The sequence below is a fragment of the Acartia tonsa genome, chromosome 15, assembly GCF_053477335.1.
Source record: "Acartia tonsa isolate MP-2025a chromosome 15, ASM5347733v1, whole genome shotgun sequence".
In the NCBI taxonomy this organism is placed as follows: Eukaryota; Metazoa; Arthropoda; class Copepoda; order Calanoida; family Acartiidae; genus Acartia; species Acartia tonsa.
The window spans coordinates 1,749,841-1,775,803 of record NC_137274.1 but is presented as its reverse complement, the minus strand read 5'-3'; the positions used below and the strand labels follow the sequence as shown (position 1 = coordinate 1,775,803).

Genomic DNA, 25,963 nt, shown 5'->3' with positions numbered 1-25,963 from the left:
GATATTTTCTTAAGCTCTTTGGCCGTTCAAGCATAGAACGGGAGGGAGTAATTTTACTGGCAGGATTAGTGGACAGCGACTACACCGGCGAGATACAAGCAGTCTTCTGGAACTTGAGTACCGAAGCAGTGGAGTTCAACAAGAATCAGCGAGTGTGTCAAGCGGTGATCCTAGAGACTCGCGAGGTGGAATTTTATCATGTCGATAATCTTCCTACCACTGATCGCGGTGCTAACGGCTTCGGTAGCACCAACCAGTGAGGCATATTCATTAGACATAGTAGATTGCACAAACCCTTCCACCATCAAGAAATTCAACAAGGAAACAATATGCAGAGCAGAGGAACCTACACAAGAAGTTCCAGTGAAGGAGCGCTACACAATTCTACAGAGGCCAACCCTGACAAAGGTACACGGATACTCCTGCGAAGTGAGGGTATCCTTGTACCATTTCAAGTGCGGAGTTTGGGGCCACCTCAAGCTACAACAGGTACCCCAAACTATGAGGCACGAAGAAATTACTGCAGAAAATTGCCGCCGCATGTCACTGGTGCAGGAATATCAAATTTCTGGCTACGGTGACCCTATCAAAGTGAAACTTAACCGCCCAACCTACGTTTCGGCAACCCTGGCCGGATCCCTGAAGATGGAAGACGACAAGATTACCTGCATTGGGCAGACCATCCGCATGGGCGACACCATCCACTACAACACCCTGAAGTTAGCCGAGTACCAGATTCTACTCAAAGAAGAAACTTTTCTGGTTAGCAACAACAAGGTAGAGAGTGAAACGGATCATCTATCTCTACCATGTCCATATCATAAAGGGGAGTGCATCACTGGCGCTGCGACATTCGTCTGGAATATCAACGACAGTTCCTGCACCCTACAGATGGTCAACACCATCAACCCCCTCACCACCATGGACACCTACCTAGTGGACCACCAGCAGCAAGTTTTACTCAACACTACAGGCGCAATGAAATTAATGCATTGCCCCTTTAATGTCATCACCACGGACCACGACGGCATCTACCTGGGCAAGACCAGCGAACTCAGCAGACTCGCCACCATCGACCCCGGACAAATAGATGTAAACCTTCAAGCTGCAGTACATTTAAATTATTTAGCCTACAGTATGCGCCAGACCTTCAGCCAACTAGATGTAACACTACGGAAGACCATATGTGAAACCCATTACCATGGAAAGTCAGACCAACCAGTGCTGCTGCATGAGCAGACTTACGGACTCTTGAAGGGAGACCTGTTGATGACCTTCCAGTGCACCAAGAGGACTCAGAAGATCAAGGACGACATCAATTGCTATCAAGATATACCTTTGGATCCTGATGGTTATGCAGATGCTGCAACTAAACATTATAAGTTGCATTCTACAAGGGTAACGTGTTCAGCAACTTTCCCCCTAACTGTCAAGTCTAAAGAAGGCTGGATTCAACTGACTCCCGCCATCATCAAGACTCAGGCCCCCATGGAAATGACCATCGACACCCCTCTAGTTAACTGGACGGATTTCAGCCATGGAGGAATCTACACGGAAAGAGAGAGAGCTGAATGGTTACACACCCTCACCTTCCCCTCCTACACCGAGGCAAGCCTGAAGGAGATCACCTACGGATTATGCATTGGAGACGGAAATTGTAACCAACTTTCTACCAACAACCTACCCCTGTACACCCTTGAGAATCTAGTGCCGGACATGGAACGCAAACTTGATTTGTGGAGCAGCGTCAAGAGCTGGCTCCATGAATATGGCGACCTAATGGCATTCGCATGCCTGGTCATCCTAGGGCTAAAATTTATAACTGATCTGATATGCATTATCCTCACATTTCTACGTGTAGGACCTGGAGCCGCCATCGCCTTAATTGCCCACCTCTATCTCTATAACAAGCATTCCTACCAGAAGCTTATGAGAAAGAAGAAGGCCGATACCAGACCTGAGAGGCGAGAACCTACGACAACAGCAGAGACAACGTCGCTATTACCAACGACATCAACCCCGAAGATCCAGATGACAGAGATACAGCCCATCATGTTAGATCCTGCATCCTTGCCATCGTACAACACTGCGACTAAAACATCTAGGCTATCAACCTTAATACCATGACATCGCAATAGGTAATATTGGCCGACCAGTCTATTGTCTTTGCCAATTTGAGCGTTATGTTATCTGGCACGTCTGTTCGCCAGATAAAAAGGGGAGAAAATGTAGTGGGTCTTACTTGAGATACTTGTAAAATAAGCAGAATGGCATTTTCGTGATCCTAAACGAGTGGACAGATTTTTATGAAATTAGTACCATTTTAAAGCGTTAATTTTTCTCTATTGATTTTTCTTTTATTCGAATTTTTAAGCCCACAAATGACGGATCCCGAGTTTTAATTATGAAACATTTGTACTTATTATATTCTGTTAAAATCTTGTGATATCTCATATGAGGCCATATTTTTCCAAGAAATCAATATACATATAATGCTCCGCATTTATATGTATATTTGACCTTTCTATCATCTACGCGTGTAAGTTTTAGGCGATATTTAACTTATGTACTTTTGTAGAAGAGAGCTCCAGTTATCCAGGGATTTGGCATCCTCAATGCATCACGGAGATTTCCCCTGCACAACTGAACGTGACTAAACGGGAAACTCAACATACACTCCGGCCTGCTGATATATCCTACGCAGACCTACGTGTATCCCTTGCCATCCCTGTATGATCAGAAACGCCCCCTCAATACTTCAATACTCTCTGTAATTTTCCTATATGTATATTGATATAATATGTATTCATTAATTTTGTGTAAACTATACTTGTCTATTGAAAATACATCAGTTCCGCACAAACAGTTGTTAGTAGAGTATCAACTCCAATTTGTGGGCAGCTAATCCTAGCTGCAATTAATTATCCAGAAACCTACAAAATCCCCTGTGGGTACTTGCGTGTAGTATTCGTTATTTAACTTAGCGGAGACGTACAAACGAAGGGAACGAGTTGCTTCGCTCTTGAATCGCTTCAGCCACAACGTTACCATTCCAACGTGAAGTGCCGCCACACCGCTCGAGGCGGGCTTTAATAGTTTTAAAAAAGCTATCTATCACGTCCGATCCGTTACACTGCTGAATCTTTTCTTATTGTGTCTCACAGGTATTATCTAAAATTAATTTATATATGAGTTAGGGTGCTGTGGGATTAAACTGAATACGTCTTTGGTTTCTAGCTGGTCTAACCATAGGTCTATTTTCTTCATTTACAACTATCATTTCTATATTATCTTTTCTTTTCCTTTTTTTGTGACACAATTTTATACATTTTCTCATAATTCTTTTAAATATACTAAGAACAATATATCCTAGAATCAAATTTGCCATGTATAATGAGATTTGAATATATATATTTTCTGAAGCAAATCTTTCAAAAATTGTTTTGTCTTCGTTTAACGCCTCTATCCTCATTTCTGGATTGACTTCCGTTCCTAAAAAAGTATAATAATTTTAATTATTTTTAGGTTTGCTATTCAAGAGACTTTTGATGAACAAGAAGCAGTTTAAGGTTTTAAAAGAAGTACAGATGGATCTTTCCCAACTTTCAACAAATTTTAATCATGATGTATCCACCCCTGTACCTTCCATTATTATATCTTCCCCTGACAATAACATTTTACACGTCTAATTTTTCCAACAAATTTTCCACTTAATTTTTAGCAATAATTATTTTTTAAGACTTTCAAAATTCATAAATACATTTTATCATTTTAAAATTTTAATTTTCCAATTTTATCATTTTATTATAATATATTCCCAAACTTTCAATTTACTTTTATTCTCATAACATTTTAAAATTTAAGTTTAACTATATATATATATAAAATATCTTTGTCATAAAATTTTCGCTTTTTATCTTTCTAATTACAACATATAAACTACGTATATTTTTAATTTCAGAATTTTTGCACATCAACAGAAAAATGTATCAAGTAGTATCAAGTAGTATCATCTTACTTCATTCAGGTATTTTAGTTGAAAGTTATCTTTTCTTGTGAAATGTTTAACATTTCTCGTAACAATATCTGCGAAATGGCCTGCGGCCCGCAGCTACAAGTTTATAAAAGTGAAATGTTAGAAGAATTAACTGTGTCCACTATTGATGTTAATTTAGTCCAAGAGAATATACAAGAATTTATGTATAATATGATGTAAGTTATCATAATAAAATTTTAAGCTAAGCATTTAGAAAATTTTGTTGATTATCATTGGAAAAATTTTAAATCTAAGCGTTAAACAAATTTTGTAGATTATTATTGGAAGACTTAGTCTAAGCATTTAGAAAATTTTGTTGATTATCATTGGAAAAATTTACCCCTTAATATAGCATTATGTAAACTATAAACTTTTACTCTTACTAATTTAATTAATTATCTTAGTTTAATCAAAATTTTATCTTAGAGAATTAAAAAGAATTTTCATAAGTGATATATCTTTGTTTAGGGTCAACTACACCTTACAGCAGCCCCTCATTATCGACGACGCTCTCGCTAAGTTTTGGGAGAAGAACCCATTATTATCTCAGCACAAGATTCAGTTGGGTCTTATAAACTTACTGAATACTGATGTGAGTTATCATTCATACTAATTTATCTTATTTTCATATCTAGTTTTAAATATTATTATCTTTCATTAAAGTTAACTTTCATAAATTATGGTATGGCATTAATTAGCTGACAAAAATTTTGAGAAAAAGTTCAATGAGTATTTAATAATCACAGGAGATTTGAGTATTAACATTTCTTTTTTGAGTATTTAATTACAAATATAAGCGTAAGAATATTTTTAATACAATGTGTGAAATTAATTTCTGAAGAAAAATTTTCTTTCTAGGATGGAACACTTATCTCAACTTTATGCACGCAGCTATTGGGTATCAACGTAGCTATTCTTCGCTACCTACTTGTCTGTTATTCTTTTGTTATGGTTCTGCAGGTAACTTTACATGAACCCCATATAAAATTACCCCTTTTAAAATGAGTTTACCATTATTACTTTTCATTTTAAAAGTGTTATTACCCTTGACTTAATAAGGGTAATCTTTTTAAAGTTACTTTTAACATATACTTCATAACTCTAAAAAGCTTTGAATTAATGTTACCATATATCAATTAATTCAAAGAAAATTTGCTATGGTTAATAAAGACATTTCTTGAACGTTTACCATTTTAATTTGTTCTTTTGAGGGATATCTTTTATTATAGTTTACTAGATTTTACTCACTTCTCTAGTCTCCTAGCCCATAGACTTTTTTTGTTTAGGTTATCGTTCCACTAGTCTATTTGGTGACTTTCTTTAAGTGGCTGCACAAATTTTTGAAGGATTACTGCGAAAAAAAGCGTGTTACAGAAAAAAACCCATCTACTGAAGAAGATTTTAGGTAATAATTTTTACCTCCCATCATATCTTTTCCTTTCTCTATCTCTCCCTTGATCCATTTTCTTCTCTGAAATTTCACATTACTTTTATTATAATTTTAATTTATTTCACTCTTTAAATAAATTAAAACCAAGAATTCTTGTTTACTATAACTGAGATTATTAACTGTTTTTATTTGAGTTATGTTTGCTGTAAGAGTATTTTTAATGAACTAATGCCATACTAGCTACTTTACTTTGGGTTGACAATTTTTTGTCCAGTCCTAAAAGATGTTTTATAAAAGAACAGTCTTATGTTTGTTTAAAAAGATGTTCTATTTAAAAGAACCGTCTTATCTTTGTTTTCTTAAAGTTTTTTCGTTATTTATTATTTCAATTTTAAACAGATTTTTATACTTCTTTTGCTATTTTTTGTTAATAATCTATTTAATAATTTTTTTTAACAATATTCGTTTCAATTTGATATATCAATTGACCGAGTGTCCCTTTTTAAAGCATAATTTGTAAAAGGACAGTCTCTTTTTTTCTTTTGACTTTCTATCTTATTTTTAACTTTATTTCAACCAAATTTTTTCTCCCAAGTTATCTTTTATCCTATTTCATAAGCCACATTATCTTTTATGAAGAATAATTTACAAGTCTTTCATTTTTATACCCTAAGTTATTTTTTATTATATTCCATAAACCATATTATTTTTTATGAAAAATAATTTACAAGTCTTTCATCTTTATAATCCTAAGTTATTTTTTATCATGTTTCATAAAACACATTATCTTACTTATAAATTTTCCTTTATAAGTGTCCCTTTAAAAAGTTAGTCTATAAAAGGACATTATTTTATTTAATATTTTCTTAAATAATTATTTTAATATGTCACCCCTGTTAAAATGAATAATTTAGTTGGGGGGGTGTTTTTGGTTTTATTTATTTGGTATTTATAATTTTCTATCTTTAAATTTTTTCCATTATGTTGGGGGGGGGGGGGTGTTTTTGGTTTTCGTGGTGTTATGTGTGTAACGTTTGACCTTTTATTTTTATATCTTTTTCTAACATCTGTTTTAATTCAAAGTAAATCATTTTTCACTTTTATTTTACTAAAAGAGTGTCCTTTTCTTTAATTAGAGACCCCACTTTAATTTACCTGACCCTATTTAATTTATAATGTATAGGACACTTCATTTCTTAAACATTTTTCCCTTCTAACCAATTTTATTGCTTTCATGAATAATTTTCGGTTTTATTTCACCTTTATAAAAGCTCATTTTTAATATCATTTTTAAACATAAAATCTACTCTATGGTTTTTTATGTACAATTTTTAATTTTTTAGAAGAAATGATTATCTTTTTAATTACCACATAATTGTTTGTATATCTTTTTTACCCATACATTTTAGTTTCAAATTTGAGACTATTTTTAGATTAAATTATTCAAATAATCAGCAATTTTTATATCTCCTATTTCAAAACTATAATAGGTAACTTTACACATTTAAAATATGATTTTTGTTTAATTAATCATTTTTTATATTTATGAAAATCATTTTTATTTTTATATGACCTCAATTTTTATGAATCATATATCTTTTCAAGTGTTTATTTTATCATTTTAACTTTATATGACCTCAAAGCTTTTCAATTTTCTATGAATCATATACCTTTTCAAGTGTTTTTATTTAATTACCCCTAATTACTATTAGGTCTATTTTACAGGTGTCCTTTTTTTATGGTCTGATGATTTTCATTTTAAAGCATTAACACGCAATTATACGTACGTTCAATTTCCTAATTTTTCCACAAGTGTTCTTTTTTTCTGTTTTAATACTTTTTTAATTACCATACATTCAATTTTTTTAATTTAATATTTTATTTATTTAATTATCATAAAAATTATCTTTTTTAGAAACTTTCATTATTTTTTCCACATATTCAGCTATTTTGATATGGAAATCGATTTTATTTTTCACTTGAAATTTAAATGGCTTGTTATAGTGTTTCATCCAAAGCTTCTAAATAGGGTTCTTCTTGAATATCCGACAGATTATCTTTTTCATCTTTTTGTATAAAAATTTCTTCATCTGATTCACTTTCTATATTGTCAAATTTTTCTTCTGTTTCTTTAATTTTCGCTTTTATTCTTGATCTTTTTGATTCCATATTAGGTATATCAAAAATAGTGCTTAAATTACTTAAATTAATGCCTCCAAACATCTCAGCGATATAATTTGGAAGGTTTAATTCTGCAATTTTTTCAAAATTAATTAACTTTACATCCGCTATATGCCTAGTTATAATTTGATTACTTACTGTTGATTCTAATAGTAAAACATATTTTTTTGTTTTTATAACTTTATACAGAATAGTTCCAAAAATTGGTCTATATTTTGCACCATAACCACTATCATTTAACTTAATAATGACATAGTCATTTATTTTAAATTTGTGGTCAAATCTATTCTTGTTTTTCTTTAATATTATCTTCTGTTTTTCTTTAATAATTCTATTTCTACATTCTTTTACCATATTTAAAAATTCTTTATGGTAGCTTTTTAATTTTTCTTCTAGTTCAGAATTTACTTTAAGTTTATAATCAAACAGATATTCGCCTGGCTGTCTTATATTACCATCCAAATTTTTTACTGATAAAAACATAATGTTGTATGGGGTTAACTTACTGTTTCCATAAGGTGTATGGGGTAAAGTAATGTTACTATAACTCTTTAATTTTCTTTTTATTGAATTCATATCTCTTTCTAAATATTTCCTTATTTGAATAATGAAAGTATCTTTAATTTTATTAATTTTATTTAGCTTTATATAGAAAACATTATGGTTTATATACCAATTTTTTGATGGTTTAATTATCTTATATTCTTTTTTAACAATTTTCGCTTCTATGCTTTTTGACACATTGCTGCTTGTTATTTTATTTTCATGCATTGTTACATAATTTCTAACAACATTGTACTTTTTATTTGTTTGAATAATTTCTTTGCTACAAATATTCATATTAAATTTTTCATTGTTTGATTTTGAACATTTATGATTAAAATATACATTTGAATCTATTTTTCTTTTTCTATTTATTAAATTGATACAGGATACTTTATTATTGTCTTTCTTGATTATACTTTCATCGCAAACAGGTTCTATTTTTATCCATTTTATTTTTTCCATTGGATAATCATTTATTTTATTCAACACTAATGGATGGTTTTGTCCTTGTTTATCATTTTTAATTTTTATTAAATTTAAATATTCTAAAGATTTGAATTTATTTTCATAATTTTTACATTGATAACACCTGTACTTTAAATTAAAAAGGTTCAAATACCCTATTAATTTACTTAAACACTTGTGCATCATTTCATTTTTTATCATATTAATATATAATTCATAATTAGCATAATTTTGGCCTAATTTTTTATAATTATCGTCATTTACTTTTCCAACTATAAGTTTTTCTGAAAAACAACCATTTTTTAGCTCTAATTTATTTTTTGAGTCATTTTTATCATTAATTAATTTTTCAACTTTTTTATACCATTTTTCATTGAATTTATCTTTTATTGGTTGTTTTTTATTTTCTCTAAAAAATTGACCTTTAGGCATTCTTCTGGGGTATGGTGGTATTCATATTTTTCTGCCGCTTCACACCTTTCACATGATTTAGAGACCACTAGTTTCTTAAATATTTCGCAGTTACTATCCTTATGTTGGCCCTTACATTTAAGACAATTTCTAATTTTTAGTTTTTGCTGATTTTTTTGTCTTTTATTTTCATCGGGATTAAATATACACTCATCTTGAGTATGATAGTTTTTCTTACATATTTTACATTTTTTAAATGGCCTAGGCTCATTTTTTACTTTTAAAACGTTGGAATCTTCATCTTCTTCATCACTACTTGCAGTAAGATACTCCTCCTCCATTTCATAATTTATTTCCGTAGTATTATCATCCTCTAGCTCATTTTCTTCTATCCTTTTAATTGGAACTTTCTTTGTCATTGTAGTTTTATTAACAAATCTGAGATATTTGTTTATTTGTTCCCTATTAAGCAATATGAAATCATGGAGTGTTTCACTATTAAGATTTCTACCTAATTTAGCTTCTTCTATTCTCAAAATAGATAATAATTGAGTTGGTAGATATTTCATCATTTGAGAATGTATTCTTCTTTCTTTCTCACTAGCAGACATAACATTAGGAGGTAAATTATTTATTTTTCTTCTATACTCATCATAAATATCCTCTATGTTTCTTTTGGATGTTTTAAATGTTTCAAGCATATAATCAATGTTATGGTTTGCTATACGTCCGTTGTTAACAATGTCACTGACAATGTTAAGATAATCTTTGGTAGTTAATTTTGCTGGGTTTATATTTTTGCATTCAATTCTATCTTTGGTATCCCTTGGAAGAGAATTGTGGAAAACCGCATTGAATTCGAATTGTGAAAAGCTATCAAAGTCAAATTCACAAAACTGGTCGATGTAATCGATCAGTCCTACATTTTTCAGTGAGAGGAGTTGATTTTTTATAATTTTTAATTTATCACTAACTTTCTCAACATTGTAATATCTTAGACTTGTATCTATAAATTTGGGTGTGAAATCATCACAATTATAATACTTTGATGAATTATATTTATTTTCCAATGTTTGTATTTTACCAATTTTTGATAATTGTTTAATAACATTTTGTTTCATTTTTTGTTTTTCTGTTTGATTTGATACTAAGTATTCCTCTAATAGTTCTACAGCCTCTGCTGCATGGGTCGTCGAGAGTCCCGCAGGGCTAGAATCCCTGTTTTCCGCAGATCTATATACTGTCTTAGCTTCAAATTTTTCTCCTCTAGCTGGTTTTCGTTTTAAATATTTTATTTCCATATTTAGATTATCAATTTTCTTTTGCAAATCATCCATATACTTTTTATTTAAATAAGAATCTCTATTTTCTTGAAAATTATCTTTTCTAGATTGTCTAGAATTTCTTTCATTTCTTTCAAAATATCTTTCATTTTTTGGATATCTTTGTTCTTGTCTATAATTAAAACCTCTAAATTCACCCCACTGATTTTGATGTTGATTATTATCATGATCATTTGTGTTAAAATTTTCTCTATCAAAATTAAATTGATTAGAATTATCTTTATGTTGATTAAAATTTCTTCTTTCAAAGTTCATTTCTCTATCCCTTTCATCCCTGAGATTTCCAAGTGAAATATCATCAGTAAGTTCTGTAAAATTTGTCACATAGCTTTCTGCTTCTCTGTTGCGCAATAAATCCATTGTTTCTGTATTGAAATCTACATGGTTTTCACGTACACCCTTATAATCTTCTCCATTTGAATTTTCCAAGTTATCTTTATACTTTTGTAGTCTTTCTAAATATTTTTCCTTATTTTTAATAAACCAATTACTAAACTTTCTTCGTCTGGCACCAGCAAAGTAAGGATCATTTTGTTGTTCTGTGTCTGACATCTTTTATTTTCTTTACCTTTATGTTTTAAGGAAAATGGTTTTTACAGTGTATTATAAAATAAAATTTGGTTACCGTTGAAAGTTTTTATTTTGATTAATACCTTTTTTATTTTTAGCTTACCAAATTATAATTCAGGAACAATTTTCTTGGCGGAGACTATCTTTATTTTAGATTTTGATGAAATCTGAACAGGAACAATGTTTTGATGACTTTCCAGATAAATCAGGTAGAGTTATTTTTCAAAATTATTTTTACCAATTTTTAGATCAATAAGTAGAATTATCTTTTAAAATTTTCTTTGCCTAAAAAATTTCACAATGTTTGTTTGAACTTAATTCTTATAATAGTTATAGAACCAAGAGTAATTTGACAGCTTCGAATTTTTTCAATCCAATTTTGGCCTTTAATTTCAGAACATAAAATTCTTAATTTCCATAAACCAAGAATATTTAAGCAAAATCTTATCATTTAATTACTTTAAAAATAATTGCTTAAATTATAATTTTATTAGCTTTATAAATTGAACTTTTCTTTTGTGTTCAATATACAAAACTTTTATTTTACCTTTTTTAATTATCTTTATATTTAGTTTTATAATTTAGACTTTTCTTTTGTGTCCAAAGTACAAAACTATAATATTATTTTCTTAACAATTTTTTAAAATGTTAGGTAATTAAGAAATTTTCAACTTCCCAACTTTTTAATTTCATATAATGAAGAGATATAATTAAGTGTATGTCTGGTGTACACACTTGTGTTTTAAATAATTACACTTTTACACAACAATTTTCATGAAATTTTTAATATTTTTAAAATTTTGATGACGTATATTTTTTAAAACTTTATTCCGAATCAGAATGGTAGATATTATCAATTTGCCTGTTTCCAATTATTATCGTTCCACCTAAATATCTTCTAAACTCAGGAAACCTGTCTAAATTTCTATTTATTCCAAAATGACTAAAGGAAAAAGGACCTGCTATTTCTTGATCTTCTTCTTGTCTATCATATGATGAATTATTATTCAGATTCCCTGCTGTACCTCTATCTCCTGTAGCTGTATTATCTTGTCTTATTAAATTATATCTATCTTGAATTAATCTTTTAACTGTATAATATAGAATTTTCAAATTTTCCCCAATTTTAAATGAGAAATTTGCTTCATAAACATAAAAATTATTATCTTGATTTATTGACTGATTAAAAGTTTTCTTTTTTACATCAAATTTTATAATAACTAGTTCAAAAATGTTGATTATCAACCTTAGAACGTAATGGAGCATAAATTTACTTTTTGTTGCCCCCTATTTTTAGTAGACAAACTTTATTTTTACTATCTTTTAGTCCTTATCAGACCAAATTATCTTTTTTGTATATTTACCATAAATAAATTTTATCTTTTTGCCTCTATTTTTAGTAGACAAAACTTTATTTGTACTATCTTTTTGTCTTTATCAGACAATATTATCGTAAAAAAAAAAGAATTAGATTTTATTCACAAATTTTATTCACAATCAATTAATTACCTTTGAAATTATAATTTAGATTTACTTTAATTAAAAGTTACCATTCATCCGACTAAAAAATTTTAAAAAAACAAAAATTTTCCAAGTCCAAAAGAAATTTTCCTTGATTCTTGACCGATGGGGTTGCCAATCTGTAATAAGTCCGCTAATGATAGGTAACAAAATAAACTTTCTTCTATATTATATTTCAGTGTAATCTATTTAATGGTTATAATCTAACTCTCCAAATACAAAATATTACAATAATACATCACATTTTTACAAGTGTGGGTAATTTCTTTTATTTACGTCATAGAGATTAAATTTTATTTAATTCACAACAATTATCTACAATTTTAATACTTAAATTTTATTACTTTTAATTAAAAAGTGTTACATCAACACCTATTCAAGATAGACGGCTGGAATTTTCAGGGATTGAATACTTTTATACTATTTTATCTAAATTTGCTTACTGGTTGGGGTGCTAGTTTGATTCACAGGGTTTCATGATTTTCTTGCTCATATTTTTAGGGATTAGATAAGTTCACAATTTACATATCCCCACAAAGTTTCATTAAGATTTTCCTATTGATTTGGGTGCTGGATCGATTCCTAGATTAATCTTACAAGGTTTCTTGATTATTTTAGTTTTTTTTATGAAACTGCTCTATAGGTCATTTTTTCCGGATATTAATCCATAATTTTGAGCTTCCCTACTTATGGATGTTGTCATCCTTGTTTATTTCTTATTACTTGTTATTTTTTAACAATTTTGGATGCATTTTTATATTTAATAAATTAATATTAAAACAATCATGAGAAATAGATTACACAACTTTTAAAGTTTTAGCCACATAATAACATTTCTGCTAAATAAAAAAAGATTTTTTGAATTTTCCATTCATCTGAAATATCTTTTTTGGTTAAAAATCATAACTAAGTTTTTGAGGTAAAAATTTGTGTACAATTACAAAGTACAGCTGCAGCTGCAACCATTTATGCTTTGAGATTGTAAATATAAAATTTATATAAAAAACAAACATTTCCTGAAATAATTGTTCTTCTATCCAAACAAAAATAGGATAATTGCAGCCATTGAAAATCTTAAGTAAAAAATGATCTAAAAACAAAGGTTCTTAAATAAAAGGGTGAAAGAAGCAAAATATGACTATGACTGACTTTATCAAATAGAGGGGACATGCACAAAAATATTTAACTTTCAAGTTCTAATAGAAAGTAAGATAATAAAGTGGGCATTCAATTCTCCCCCCCCCCCCCACCCTCCCAACCGATTAATGTGCAGAAAAGGGTTCAACTTTTGATAAATAATGAATAAAAAATCTTGAAAGACAAAGTTGATTGAGGCCATCCTGGATATATACAATCATAAACTATTTAACATTGAAAACTTATTTATTGTCAAATACACATAATATTTTTTATTACAGATAAAATGACCAAAGAAAAAATATTATTCTTACTATTCTTCATAAACTTTGCAGGTACTTTAGAAAAATACTGTTTAGTAAGTTGCAAACAAAAGTATGATTAAACAAGTTCCAAGAAAATATTGAACATTATTATAATATAATTAGTAATGTTGCTCTACCCTCCTACAAATACACAACCCCTAGATGTTACTGGCATAGCTGCTAGTACTTCTACAATATTTTACAGGTGCAACAAATCTGGATCATGATGAAACAGATGAATATCTAACTGGTTTCAACTTTATCAGGTCAATTCTTTCTTTTCTTCCTTTTGCAGTATGTCAAAAAATAATATCAATGAGCACCAAAGAAAAACTTTTTGTCCATAAAAGAAAACTGTGTTTACTGGTTTTGGGAATGTACTAGATTACCAGTTAATTTAAAAAAAAAAACATTTTTAGATAATTATTTCTCTATTTATTGTTTTCAATTTTTCAACTCTAAAATGTAATGCTGGTATAAGAGAAATTGAAAGGCAGCTGCGTATTTTATGGATCTAAAATAATTTCTACACACTATTTATTTATTTTTTTTTAAGACACCCTACATATATATCATAAAACAAAATGTGTATATAAATATGTTACCTGACTTAACCCCTTACAGTCGGGCCCCTTGCCGCACCTTAATCAGTCGGGGGGGGGGGGGGGGCGTTCAACGCCCCCCCTTATTATCTCAGTTCCTATTAGAGCTAGAGGGCTAAATTTTTTTGTGCAAGTCCATGGTTTGAATTTCCGACATTTTATAAGTCTAAGTCAATTTTTGCTTCCTTCACCCTTTTATTTAACAACCTTTGTTTTTAGGTCTTTTTTTACTTAAAAATTTCTAACGGCTGTAACTTTCTTATTTTTGAAGCTAGAAGAAAATTTTTTTTCCAGAAAATGTTTATCTTTATGTAAATTTTACATTAGAAATATCAAATATAAGTTTCAGCGGCCGCAGCTGTACTTGGCAGCTGCCAGCCGCCGCAGTCGGCGGTCGGCGGGAAAAAGGCGGCGGATCTTCATGAAATTTTAATACGTTATGTAGACATGTAAGAAAAGCTTAAGTTTAAAATTTGAAGTCTTTAAGTCAAAAATTACAGCCACAGGAGCCTTTTTAAAATTTCTGGAGACCTGGAGGATCAGGACCTGCAGGATCATACCTGGAACCTGAAAGTGACTTGAACACCTGTATTTTATATAAGGATGTACTACTAGAGGATTTTTTTAGTATTTTGGTATGATAAAATGCTTTGTTTTAGTCAAAAAAAATATTTTTGATCTTTACCTGGATGACCCTGCCAGGTTTGCTGGCATCCTGTGCCCGACAGGATGGAGATATTCAAAAAATTCCAACTCTCAGTTATGTGTCATACCCATATAACTTAAAAAGTCAAGCAGTTTGGACTCTTTATCTTGAATTAAGGGTTAATTTGTATTCTGTTGCCATAGACGTCCAAGAGGGGGGGTAATGGGGCGATTACCCCCCCCCAAACGATTTTGGGGGTGCCGTAGTCACCCCCAAATTTTTTTTTTATTTTACCCCCCCCCCATTTAAAATTTACCCCTACTAAATTTATTTAGGAGGGGGTATTTACCCCCCCCAAACAATTTTGGGGGGGTAAATACCCCCCCCAAAATAAAAAATCTCTAATAAAAAAAATTTTGTGCGCTTTGTGCTTCGCATTTTTACACCCCCCAAAAATGAATTACTCCCCCCCCTTAAAAAATTTTTACCCCCCCCAAAATAAAAAATCTCTAATAAAAAAAATTTTGTGCGCTTTGTGCTTCGCATTTTTACACCCCCCAAAAATGAATTACTCCCCCCCCTTAAAAAATTTTTACCCCTCCCCAAAAAAAAAGCTTGGACGCCACTGTCTGTTGCAATATAAAACTGATGTACATAATGTAACTTCTTATAACAAAGATGCACATCTAAATAGATTGAAAATTAAATCATTCAATAAAAAACTTAGAGAAAGTAACAAACTGTGGAAAGATGGCACCATACCTTACAAATTTCGTGATGACCGCTATAGTGGCAGAAGGTAAATCTTTTTTTCACCTCTAAAAGTATTTAGAGAGAACAAATATTTTTTTACACATGATTAACAAAATATTGTACTTTTATAGCTTGATAATTCTTAGCCTTACTTTTGCTTTGCTACAATGCAAATTCTAGCCATATTACTAATTTCTGGGAGTCTTGCTTAACCACTTTAAACATTTGGGAATAACATCATTTTATGTATTTTATTTTCATAATAATAATAATAGTGCTAAAGTTACTCTACAAGAACAAAATATTGCTGGAATGATTAAGGCAAACATTTTATGAAATTAGTAATTAGCAATTCTCAACTGCAGCCACTAGCAGCCTCACTCTCTGTCACCCATAGCAGATAATTATTATAATTTAGCAATCATATTTTAGTTACAGTGAAGAAGAGAAAGCAATGGTTAGAAAACAAATGGAAGAAATGGAAACACAACTTGGAACAGGTAATAAATTGTTAAAAAAATTTGTGTAATTATAGTGAGGATTTTCTCTAAAATTTTTTTAAATATGCATTTCTCTAAGCTGTTTTCATGGATAGCTTGTGAAATTTTGTGTGAATAGTCATGTAATCTTATCACAAGTTACAAAGTCTTTATGTATGTCTGCTATACTGTGCTTTAAATAGTTATTATGTTAGAGAAATATTATTTTTTGAGAACCATAATTATGGTTCTCAAAACTAGAGATGTAAAGATGTAATGGTAAAGTAAAGGTAAACACTTAGCATATATACTTAAACTACTTTAATGTGAATAGGGTTGAATAGCAGCTGCAACAATCACATTTCCCCATAAATGTAGCTGACCAACAGAAGACAGATGTACAGAATTATAGAATTATATTTAATCACCTTTAACAAAAAAAATAATATGATTAATGCCAGCTAATTTTTTAAAACATTATTAGGATGTATTAACTTTGTTGAGGATGAAAATTGCACCAATTGTCTTCATTTTGTCAAGAGGTTTATTGATAGATGTGAAGCTACAATAGGTATATTTAGACTATGATATTTATCACATTTTAAATAAATATTTCTACACTATTACTACTAAATATGGTTTTTAATTTAGTCATAATTGTTTTACATCTTTAGGGAACACAACAGAACCATATATGAATCTTGAAAGTCCAGAATGTTTTGAAAATAATGGTGAATACATTTTTTTACATTCAAAGCAAGTTCTAAAATAATGCTTATTCTCCTTCACTATGTCTTTAACTAACTATGTAACTATGTATGACTGTCTAATATTTGTAATGCATGTTATGAGTTGTAAATATATTATTGTTTATGGAAAGAATAATAACCCTTAAAAGTCTGATCCATTTCCGCACTGTAATCAGTAATCTCAGCTCATATTAGAACTAGAGGACAAAAAAGTTTGTGTATTGAGGTCACAGGCGCCATTTGAAGATTTCTGAAGACCTCTAATTGTTTTATTTATCTTTCACAAGCAGAAAATAAGATAGAAAACGGAATAGAGTTTGTTCCACGCCCGCCCCTCCCCCTAAAAAAAAAGATCTGACCAAATTGTTTTGTACTAGTAAAGTGATCAAAAAAATTTAGTAAAAATTAGCGTAATATACCTTTTTTAAGGAAACAATAGCCTGTTTTGCCTTATCTTTGAGATCTTATAAATGAGATGATGTTAAGGATTGACAATCAGAATTTTAAGTTTTTTTATACAGGGTTTAAGAGATAGGCCAGATAACAAACAATTATTTTCTATTTTCTCCAATAAATTTATTCTTGATTTTTTTAAAACTTTACTTGTATGCATTCCCATCTACAAATTTTTTTGTGCCTTGCTACTTATGTTGTCATCCTTGTTTAAATTATAATCTACTCAAGAGCTCATTATGTTTGTCTTTCTGTCTGTTATGCTGTGTTTGAGATACATATTCTTTTGGTGAAATACACTTGTTTCAGTTCATGCTAAAAAGAAATTTTTTAATAGTTATTTCTTTCATCGTATTATAAACCGCTTTCCGGGGATATATAGAATGTACAATTATTAGATTAAAACCAGTTTTTTTTGCCCCGAGGTGCCGAAGGCACGGGCAAAAAAAATGGTTTTAATCTTATGATTGTACATTTCTATATTCGTAGCATGCGGTTTATAATACAATGCTAGACATAGTTTTTTTTGTATTGATGAGAACCGGTTCCTGTCCACCGGATTCGAATGAATACGAGAAAATTCTTTACAGAGACTTCCATAAACTTATCATTTTCTCTTAAGATTTCCTTTGAATGTTTTCTATGAAATTTAAGAAGCACATAATTTCGCAAAGATATATACTAATTGTTAGAACTCTTATTCTAGGCTTAGTAATATTTCACGAGCTCGGACATGTCCTTGGTATGGCACATGAACATATAAGGTAACACCATTTGTAATAGGAAATAAACACTTTACTAAGGTGGCTTTAAAAAGACATTAGAAATCTTAACTGTGCAAATTAGTTAGAATTAGTTAGAATTTAGTTAAAATTATAAAGAAAAACCTGGAAACAGTAAAACACTGCCTTTCTTTTATTGACGTAGGGAAAATTTTGTCAAAAATGATTTTTTTCCTAAAATAGTCACAAAAAGGCTTAATGAGTTTAGGATTTTTTTCATTCACTCATCATATCAATTAAACTCTATTACACAGAATAAAGAATGAAATAAATTACAGTTCTGATTTTAAAACATTTTGAAGGTATTTTTATACCTTTTCCTGATTTATTTTTCAAAACATCATGTTATAAAATGTTATTGATTTTTAAAGGTATAAAGGTGTGTATTAAAATGTATTCAAATTCATTTAATATTTTTTTTAAAGGTAGAAAATTGGTATTTCTAAACATTTAAAAATTGATTTTATCAAATATTTATCACTTGATTTGCATGTATGATGAAATATTTTATTATTTCTTATTTTGAATTGTCAAACAATTATATTATTGTCAAAAAATGAAATAATTTTCTTCCCTCAAAAAAAAAAACCAAAAACAAGTAAATTAACATATGTAATAAGTTTTTTCTTTTAGGCTAAATTTTAAGTAATTATTAATATTTTTGTAGAATTGATTTTTTTAAAAAAAGTTTAAAACTCGATTTCAGATGTGTTGCAAAAAAAGGTTGCAAATATTTTCAATTTTCTAGGAAATAAAATTTTTTCGGATTTAAAAAATAGCAAATGGTGTTATCATACGTACTAACAGATACAAATGTCATTTGGCCTATCACTAAAAAAAACTTTTCCTGGGGGGAGGGGGGGGGGGCAGTGTCAAGTTAAGTAATCAAGATATTATAAATTGCCATACATAAAAAATGATTAATGTTTTAAAGGATTGAATGTAAGTGATCAGTTCGTTCTTAAATTTAGAAATTGATTTTCTAGAAGCCTTGTTTTTTTTATAGGAACGACAGAGATGAATATGTTGATGTAGATGAAGATTTGTTGGAACCCTATGCTAAAATAGCTTTTAGAAAGAAGCCTATGTTTGGACAGACATATCAGGAATGAAACTATATTTTTTCTATGTTTTCTTTATCAGTAACTACCACCCCCTGATATATCAAGATTTAGAATGAAGATAAGGGGCTAGAATTTTTGTGTGATTCATTTGTTTTATAAAGAATTGATAAAAAAGTTTATGTATAAACTTAAAAGAGAAGTAATGTTGTTTTTTTTTATAAAAAACGGCTGAATGTACAGATCATGCCTTCACACTTTTTTAAGTGGCATAAGAAGGCCTACAAACAATCTGAAATAGCCATAAATCAATAATGCATAATTATCTCGCAGTGCAGAGAAATGCGCGAAAAAGACCTATTTTACACGTTTTTTCTTCAATTATTTTCCCTGTGCATAATTGGATCTTGGCTATTCCAGATTATTTTTAGGCCTTTTTATGCCGCTTAAAATGGTGTGCGGGTATGATCTGTACGTTCAGCCGTTTGGCAGCTACCAACCTTTAAAATTCATAGATTTTTGGAAATATTGCTTACCAGCAATATTTCACCGTGAAATGCAGTAGATCCAAAATTTTTACTCTTTAGTAGGAGCTGCAACATACCAAAAACCTGAAATTGACTATGGAATCATATTATATATAAGTTTGTACTGTACTACACAACCCCCCCCCCCTCGTCTAGCTTCACTCTTGAATATTTAGGATTAATAAGTAGTAGCAGTAGATTTTTTCAAATATAATAATATATTCCCTCTCTCCCTGAAAATAATTGTATGATTTATATAGTCCAATAAATTAAGGCTCCATATGACTTTAAAAGTATAATGCACTACCCTCTGAAAAAGGGTTGCATTGGAAATTCAACATGTATGAAGATTAAAAATACATATAGTCTTGCACTGCATGAGTCAAATATCCTGAAAAATTATCCAGTAAGTTAAATTTCTAAACATTTCACATTTTATAAAATTAATGTCAGTAAAAGCCAATAAATGGTTTATTTATTTAGGCAAAACTGTCTCCCACAGATATTTACAAGATATCGGCAGCATACAATTGTAATATTAATCATACAGTTGTGGTAAGTCATCTTTTGTTTAAAACATGGACTTTAATTTCTAGATTAGCAGCAAAATGTAATATCATTTTGGAAAATAGTAGAGTATTTAATTAAGTTTGTTAAACTGATTTTAAATTCAATTACATCAATAGGAGGAATATTCTAACTGAAACCAAAACAAAAAATTAATTGTTAATATTATAACCCTACAGGGCAATCATTAACATTTATCTGACCTAAAATAACATATCAAAAGCTACTATGAAAATACAACAAACCCTGCTGCTTTGTTTTCTGTCCAAAATCCAAATATATTTTTAAAATCATTATTCAAATCTTCATAATTCTAATTTGTTTAAATTTTCAGGCAGAGTATGTACAGTATGCTGTGAAAGTAGCTGTTGCTAAAAATAATGAAAAAGGTGAATTTAAAAAAAAACGTAGAAAAGATATTAATCATAAATTCCCTTTCTTAACCCTGTATCTATTGGTTCCTTTCTATCAAATAAATAAGCAGCATGAGAGGATTAAAGTAAGCTTGGGTTAGGGCCAGCAGGATACCTGAAACATAATTTTAATAGTTTATTTTAAAATTTTATTCATTGTTCATTTTTAAAATTCTATTTCTTGCTTTTTTAAAGATTGTACACCAACAAATACAATTGACACTTCAACAGCTGAATCTTCAATTACTGCCTCAACAACTGATAAACCAAGTAATAATGTTTTTATTTTTGTGTGTTAATAAACATGAAGAAAGGCAAGCTAATTATTATAGATAGATAGATTATTTGTAAAATAGTCTTACCCTAATATGTCAATTTTCTTTTCTCCATTTAAAGTTAAAAATTTTTTTTGTATAATTTATTTGGCACGTTTAGTTTAAGGTAATTTTATCAAACATTTTCAAGTGCATGAAGTATCCAAGGCAGCTCGAGCAGCTACGAGTGGTTGACATGAAAAAAAAATTGAAATTAGGTCAATAATTGCAGTTCGAGGAGCTATAAAAAGTTTCCTGGAAAAAAATCTTGTATGAATTTTATAAAAATTATTGAATTTCTGAAAGAATTACATAATTTCACCCTAAAAAAAATTTTTTGTTTAAAAAGTTACTTGTTTCACAGCCACCTTTTCAAAACTTTAGCTCTAAAAATCCATGTTAATTGAAATGGATAAAGAACAAGGACATGTGCATCTTTTAATAATTCATTAAGAAATATATGTTGCAAGCTTCGGCAAGCTTCGTCGGCGGTTGGTGGGAAAACGGCGGCAAATCTTTATGAAATTTTAATATGTTATGTAGACATGTAAAAAAAGCTTCAGTTTAAAATTTGAAGTAAAAAATTCGGCCACAGGAGCCTTTTAAGATTCTTGGAGATCTGGAAGATCAGGACCTGCAGGATCATATCTGGAACCTGAAATTGACTTGAACACCTGTAATTAATATAAGTATGTACTACTAGAGAATATTTTAGTAATTTGGTAAGATAAAATGCTTTGTTTAAGTCAAACAAATATTTTTGCTCTTTACCTGGATGACCCTGCCAGGTTTGCTGGCATCCTGTGCCCGCCAGGATGGAGATATTAAAAAAATTCCAACTCTCAGTTATGTGTTATACCATACTTAAAAAGTAAGGCAGTTTGGGCTCTTTATCTTTCACACACAGAAAATGAGATAGAAAAAACCGAAGGGGGGGGAAGACGTCCCCCCCCCCTTTAAGGGTTAAAGCTTTTCTAATATGTCTACATGGTGTATTAAAATTTCATGCACAGAAGATCTACAAATGGTTTTAGTGCATTTTTCCTAAAAAATTGCTTTCAAAAAAGTTCTCATAAAAAAAACACACTGTATAAAAACAACTGATTTCTTATATAAGGGTATTATATTTCTTCAAATATGTCCTAAATGGATAAACAAGTTAATTAATACAACAAATTAATCTTTGTACAGGAACATGTTACAAATACAAAGTATTAACAGATGTACAGAGAAACTGGTATGATAGCAGAGTAGAATGTCAGAGAGCTGGAGGCGACCTAGCAAAAATAGAAACAAATGAAGAATGGCAATTTGTGAAAAAAGGTACATAATTTGAAAAGCCCATTGACCCCCTTTTTTAGTCTTATTTTCTATGTGTAATTCCTAAAAAGACTATAATTCAAAGCATTTTTTTAAATTTTAAATAATAATGAAAAGAGCAACCATCATAATGCTACTATATCTATAATACAAAGTAGAATGATGTCTGTCCATCCGTCCCGTAAGTTTTTGGTAAGCACTCAACCGATTGGATTTTACTCTTCAGGGAAAATACCTACTGGCCTTGTGGTGGTTTTAGGCTATTTTCTTGGGGGGTGGGACACCCCTAACCCCACGAAAAACAAAAAATCCCCCCCCCCAACTTTTTTTAACGATTTTTTACAAATTTTGCGAATTCGCCATTTATTTGCAAAAATTTGCAATCTATTTGTATTTTTTTGGCTGGGTAGGTAATAGAATATTTAATTATACCTCTAGGGGCAAAGCCGCTAGTAGTATATATATTGTATTGCAAAGAAAAATCATATCTTCAAAAACTTGTTGTTAAAAAAACTTATTCAGACTTTTTGGTAATGATTACACAGAGTAGCAATGCTTTCTGATATGTACCTAACTCTTACAGGAATCTCAATGCAAAGTTTGAAACGAATACAACAATTATAACATGCTTAAATCAACAATAAGATCTATTTGTACAAATCAATTGACCATAATGACAGAAAGCTTTGCTTGTAATAAAATTAAAACTTCAAATAGAACTAGTATCATATACATATAACAACAACATTGTAATATTATTATTTAGATATACTAAGTGAAGTTAATTCTCATGTATGGCTTGGTGGTACAGATATACAACAAAAAGGAAGATGGTTGTGGACAGATGGATCTCCAGGTATTAACTGTTTGGTAGTTAGTAGTAACAAATAGATAAATAGAAGTTAATACAGAGAATTATTTTTTTTCGTAGTTCCGTAAAGTTGAGTCCAAAATCCAGTCAAATGCACTCATTAGGTCAAACTGTTCTTAATTTCATAGTATAATTAAATGCACAATTAAAAACAGTTAAAAACCTATTAAGCAGATTTGTCTGAGAGCTTGCAGTCTTTTAATGGTAAAAGTGATATGGGTACTTTCACTCAAAGTGCTGGTTGGGTACTGACACTGCCTCCTCCATTATTGCAGAAATCCTCTCTATACAGATTTTTACCTGCCCAAAAATAAAAAAAGATTTATGTCCCTTATGTTCTAATTTATTTGAAGATAAAAGGACCCACCAGGGTATTCTGTGTGAAAGCATTGTTGATGTTTTAGGTTGATTTATTTATTCATATTTTGGTAATAATTGAATTTCTTACTTTATAATTTAGTTAGTTTTAACGGCTGGATTACTTCCTGGGGTTCTTCAAATCCACCACGGGACGAAACTGATTTGAACTGTCTTGCAGTAAATTTATTTTTATTAATCTTAGTACCTGAAGAGTAGAATAAGAATGAATTATTTTGTAAAAATATTGTTCCATGCCAGAAAATCCTAATATAATTGTAACATTAAGGTAATTTCTGCAAAGAATTTTGGTTTGATTGTTATTTTCAGGATTTCTCTGTCTAGGATCAATATTTTTATAATGAATTTTCATCTTTGTTCTACTTTTCAAGACAAATTCGGTTACAAGAGAGCATTGGTGAAAATGTAGTTTTCTTTTCATTTCTGTAGGTTAATGTATCATTTACAAAACAAAACAAAAATCATTGACTTTGGTGATTTCTAAATTGATAGAATGATTTGGAAATGCATTCTCTTATATCCATCATTACAAAATGAAATAAATTACAGAATAAAAATCATACTAGTATTTACATTATATTATAGTGTAATACATTTTCATAATACATTATCGTTTCAAATACAATAAAGACATTATTGAATACTAGCTTTTCAAATTTTAGGCCCAAAATGAGTATGATTGGGGCTGGTTTGACATATACTGTAGTAATCCATCCTATTACTACTATGCTTTGTGTAAGATACAAGGTAATTATAAAGATACTTTTAATAACAAGGTTCTGGGTAAAAAAATGGATTGGGCCTGATATCCAGCCATTTTCAATATCTGGCCAGATACTGGATATTGAAACCCTCCAGTCCAGATATTCAGCAATATAATCTTTTATATTAAACAACAAAAATAACTGCTTTTAAATTTTTCATATGTCTATAATTTTCTTTTATTGAAGCTAGGGGAACAATTTTTCCAAAAAAAATTTTTTTATATAAATTTTATATTAGAAATCTCAAAACATAATTTTTTTGCGGTGGCAGCTTTACAGAATTTTTTTTTGACTTCTTCAATATCTGGCCAGATACCAGATATTAGAAATCAGTTGATATCCTGTATACAGTATCCATCCACCCAACCCTAGTAAAAAAAACTTAAACACAAAATTTACCAAATAAAATGGGTAAGGAAGCAAATAATGGCTCAAATTGTACCATAGTAGGAACTTCTATAGAAAAAAAACACAGAAATTTTCATAAAGCTATCTCCACCAGGATTTACAGGAATCTTTAAGGATCAACAAATGAAGGTTGATAAATTAAAGGTTTAAGTAAACAAACACAATATTAGGTTATCCTTGTTATAGCTAGAACTTCTACATACGGGTCATTCAAGAGAAATGAGTTTTTAAAACTTGATTATGCATAGAAAGAAAACCAACTAAATATAAAATACTTTTCATATTTGGAAAACCTGTTATGGGGCATTTATGTTTTATATATTTAGAAATGATTATTTCCCCAAATTATGTCTTATATATGTTGCTCAATACCTTTTATTTCAGCATAATTACAAAATTGATTGATGTTGACCCTGGCCTCAATATGATCTGCCTGAATGACATGGATAAAATATACTTTTTTTAATATTTATTTTGTAACTCTTAAGTTTTGTTTCAAAATTCTACACAAAATAAATTATTTTTGGCTTAAATGTTTTATGACTATTTATTCTCTTGGATGTTTATCTGTCCTATTGTCTGATCTTAATGGTTGCTTCTTTTCAGTGAAGCTTAGCATAGGTCTTGGGATGGCTTTGGCTATTTTTTTGTTGTCTTAGAAGTCCTAAGTTTATATGGTATTATTTGCACCTGTTTATGGGCCAATGCATTCCCCACACTCTAATTATTTTTGTCATACACCTGACATGGCAGAAGTAGGAAAATTTTTTGATATCTTTAGTTATGACGTGGTGTCATTTGATAGAAAAACAGTAACTGTATAATTTGTTTAACTAAATTGGATGAAAACAAGGTTGTGTGTTTTTTAAAAATATGATCGAATAAACTTTTTAACATACAAGGTTTTGTAATTATTTCAACACAATACAATCTACCTTTTTACTTAATTGTTGAAATAAGGATTCTGAGGT

The 25,963-nt window shown here is 29.8% G+C and overlaps 2 protein-coding genes across 2 annotated transcripts; both read left to right on the top strand.

The window, feature by feature from the left end:
• The first annotated feature begins 4,093 nt into the window (after nucleotides 1-4,093).
• LOC145307547 (zinc metalloproteinase nas-14-like) lies at nucleotides 4,094-19,514 on the top strand. Its single transcript, XM_080150004.1, has 9 exons — nucleotides 4,094-4,212; nucleotides 4,505-4,602; nucleotides 14,111-14,171; nucleotides 15,881-15,952; nucleotides 16,339-16,406; nucleotides 16,870-16,956; nucleotides 17,060-17,116; nucleotides 18,294-18,351; nucleotides 19,376-19,514. The coding sequence occupies exons 1-9, from the start codon at nucleotides 4,094-4,096 to the stop codon at nucleotides 19,479-19,481; spliced, it is 726 nt and encodes a 241-aa protein (XP_080006130.1). The 3' UTR covers nucleotides 19,482-19,514.
• A 721-nt stretch (nucleotides 19,515-20,235) lies between these two features.
• Nucleotides 20,236-25,519, top strand: LOC145307639 (macrophage mannose receptor 1-like). Its single transcript, XM_080150123.1, has 9 exons — nucleotides 20,236-20,363; nucleotides 20,441-20,512; nucleotides 20,859-20,913; nucleotides 21,133-21,207; nucleotides 22,443-22,574; nucleotides 23,338-23,427; nucleotides 23,903-23,979; nucleotides 24,483-24,567; nucleotides 25,377-25,519. The coding sequence occupies exons 1-9, from the start codon at nucleotides 20,256-20,258 to the stop codon at nucleotides 25,379-25,381; spliced, it is 699 nt and encodes a 232-aa protein (XP_080006249.1). The 5' UTR covers nucleotides 20,236-20,255; the 3' UTR covers nucleotides 25,382-25,519.
• Nucleotides 25,520-25,963: the final 444 nt, after the last annotated feature.

Coding starts and splice junctions, on each gene's coding strand:
- LOC145307547 (XM_080150004.1), top strand. CDS start 4,094: ATGGCCTGCGGCCCGCAGCTACAAGTTTATAAAAGTGAAATGTTAGAA. Junction 14,172..15,880: donor ACTGGTTTCAACTTTATCAG/GTCAATTCTTTC, acceptor TAAAAAACTTAG/AGAAAGTAACAAACTGTGGA. Junction 16,407..16,869: donor GGAAACACAACTTGGAACAG/GTAATAAATTGT, acceptor AAACATTATTAG/GATGTATTAACTTTGTTGAG.
- LOC145307639 (XM_080150123.1), top strand. CDS start 20,256: ATGCACTACCCTCTGAAAAAGGGTTGCATTGGAAATTCAACATGTATG. Junction 21,208..22,442: donor CTCAACAACTGATAAACCAA/GTAATAATGTTT, acceptor ATCTTTGTACAG/GAACATGTTACAAATACAAA. Junction 23,428..23,902: donor GTGGACAGATGGATCTCCAG/GTATTAACTGTT, acceptor TTTATAATTTAG/TTAGTTTTAACGGCTGGATT.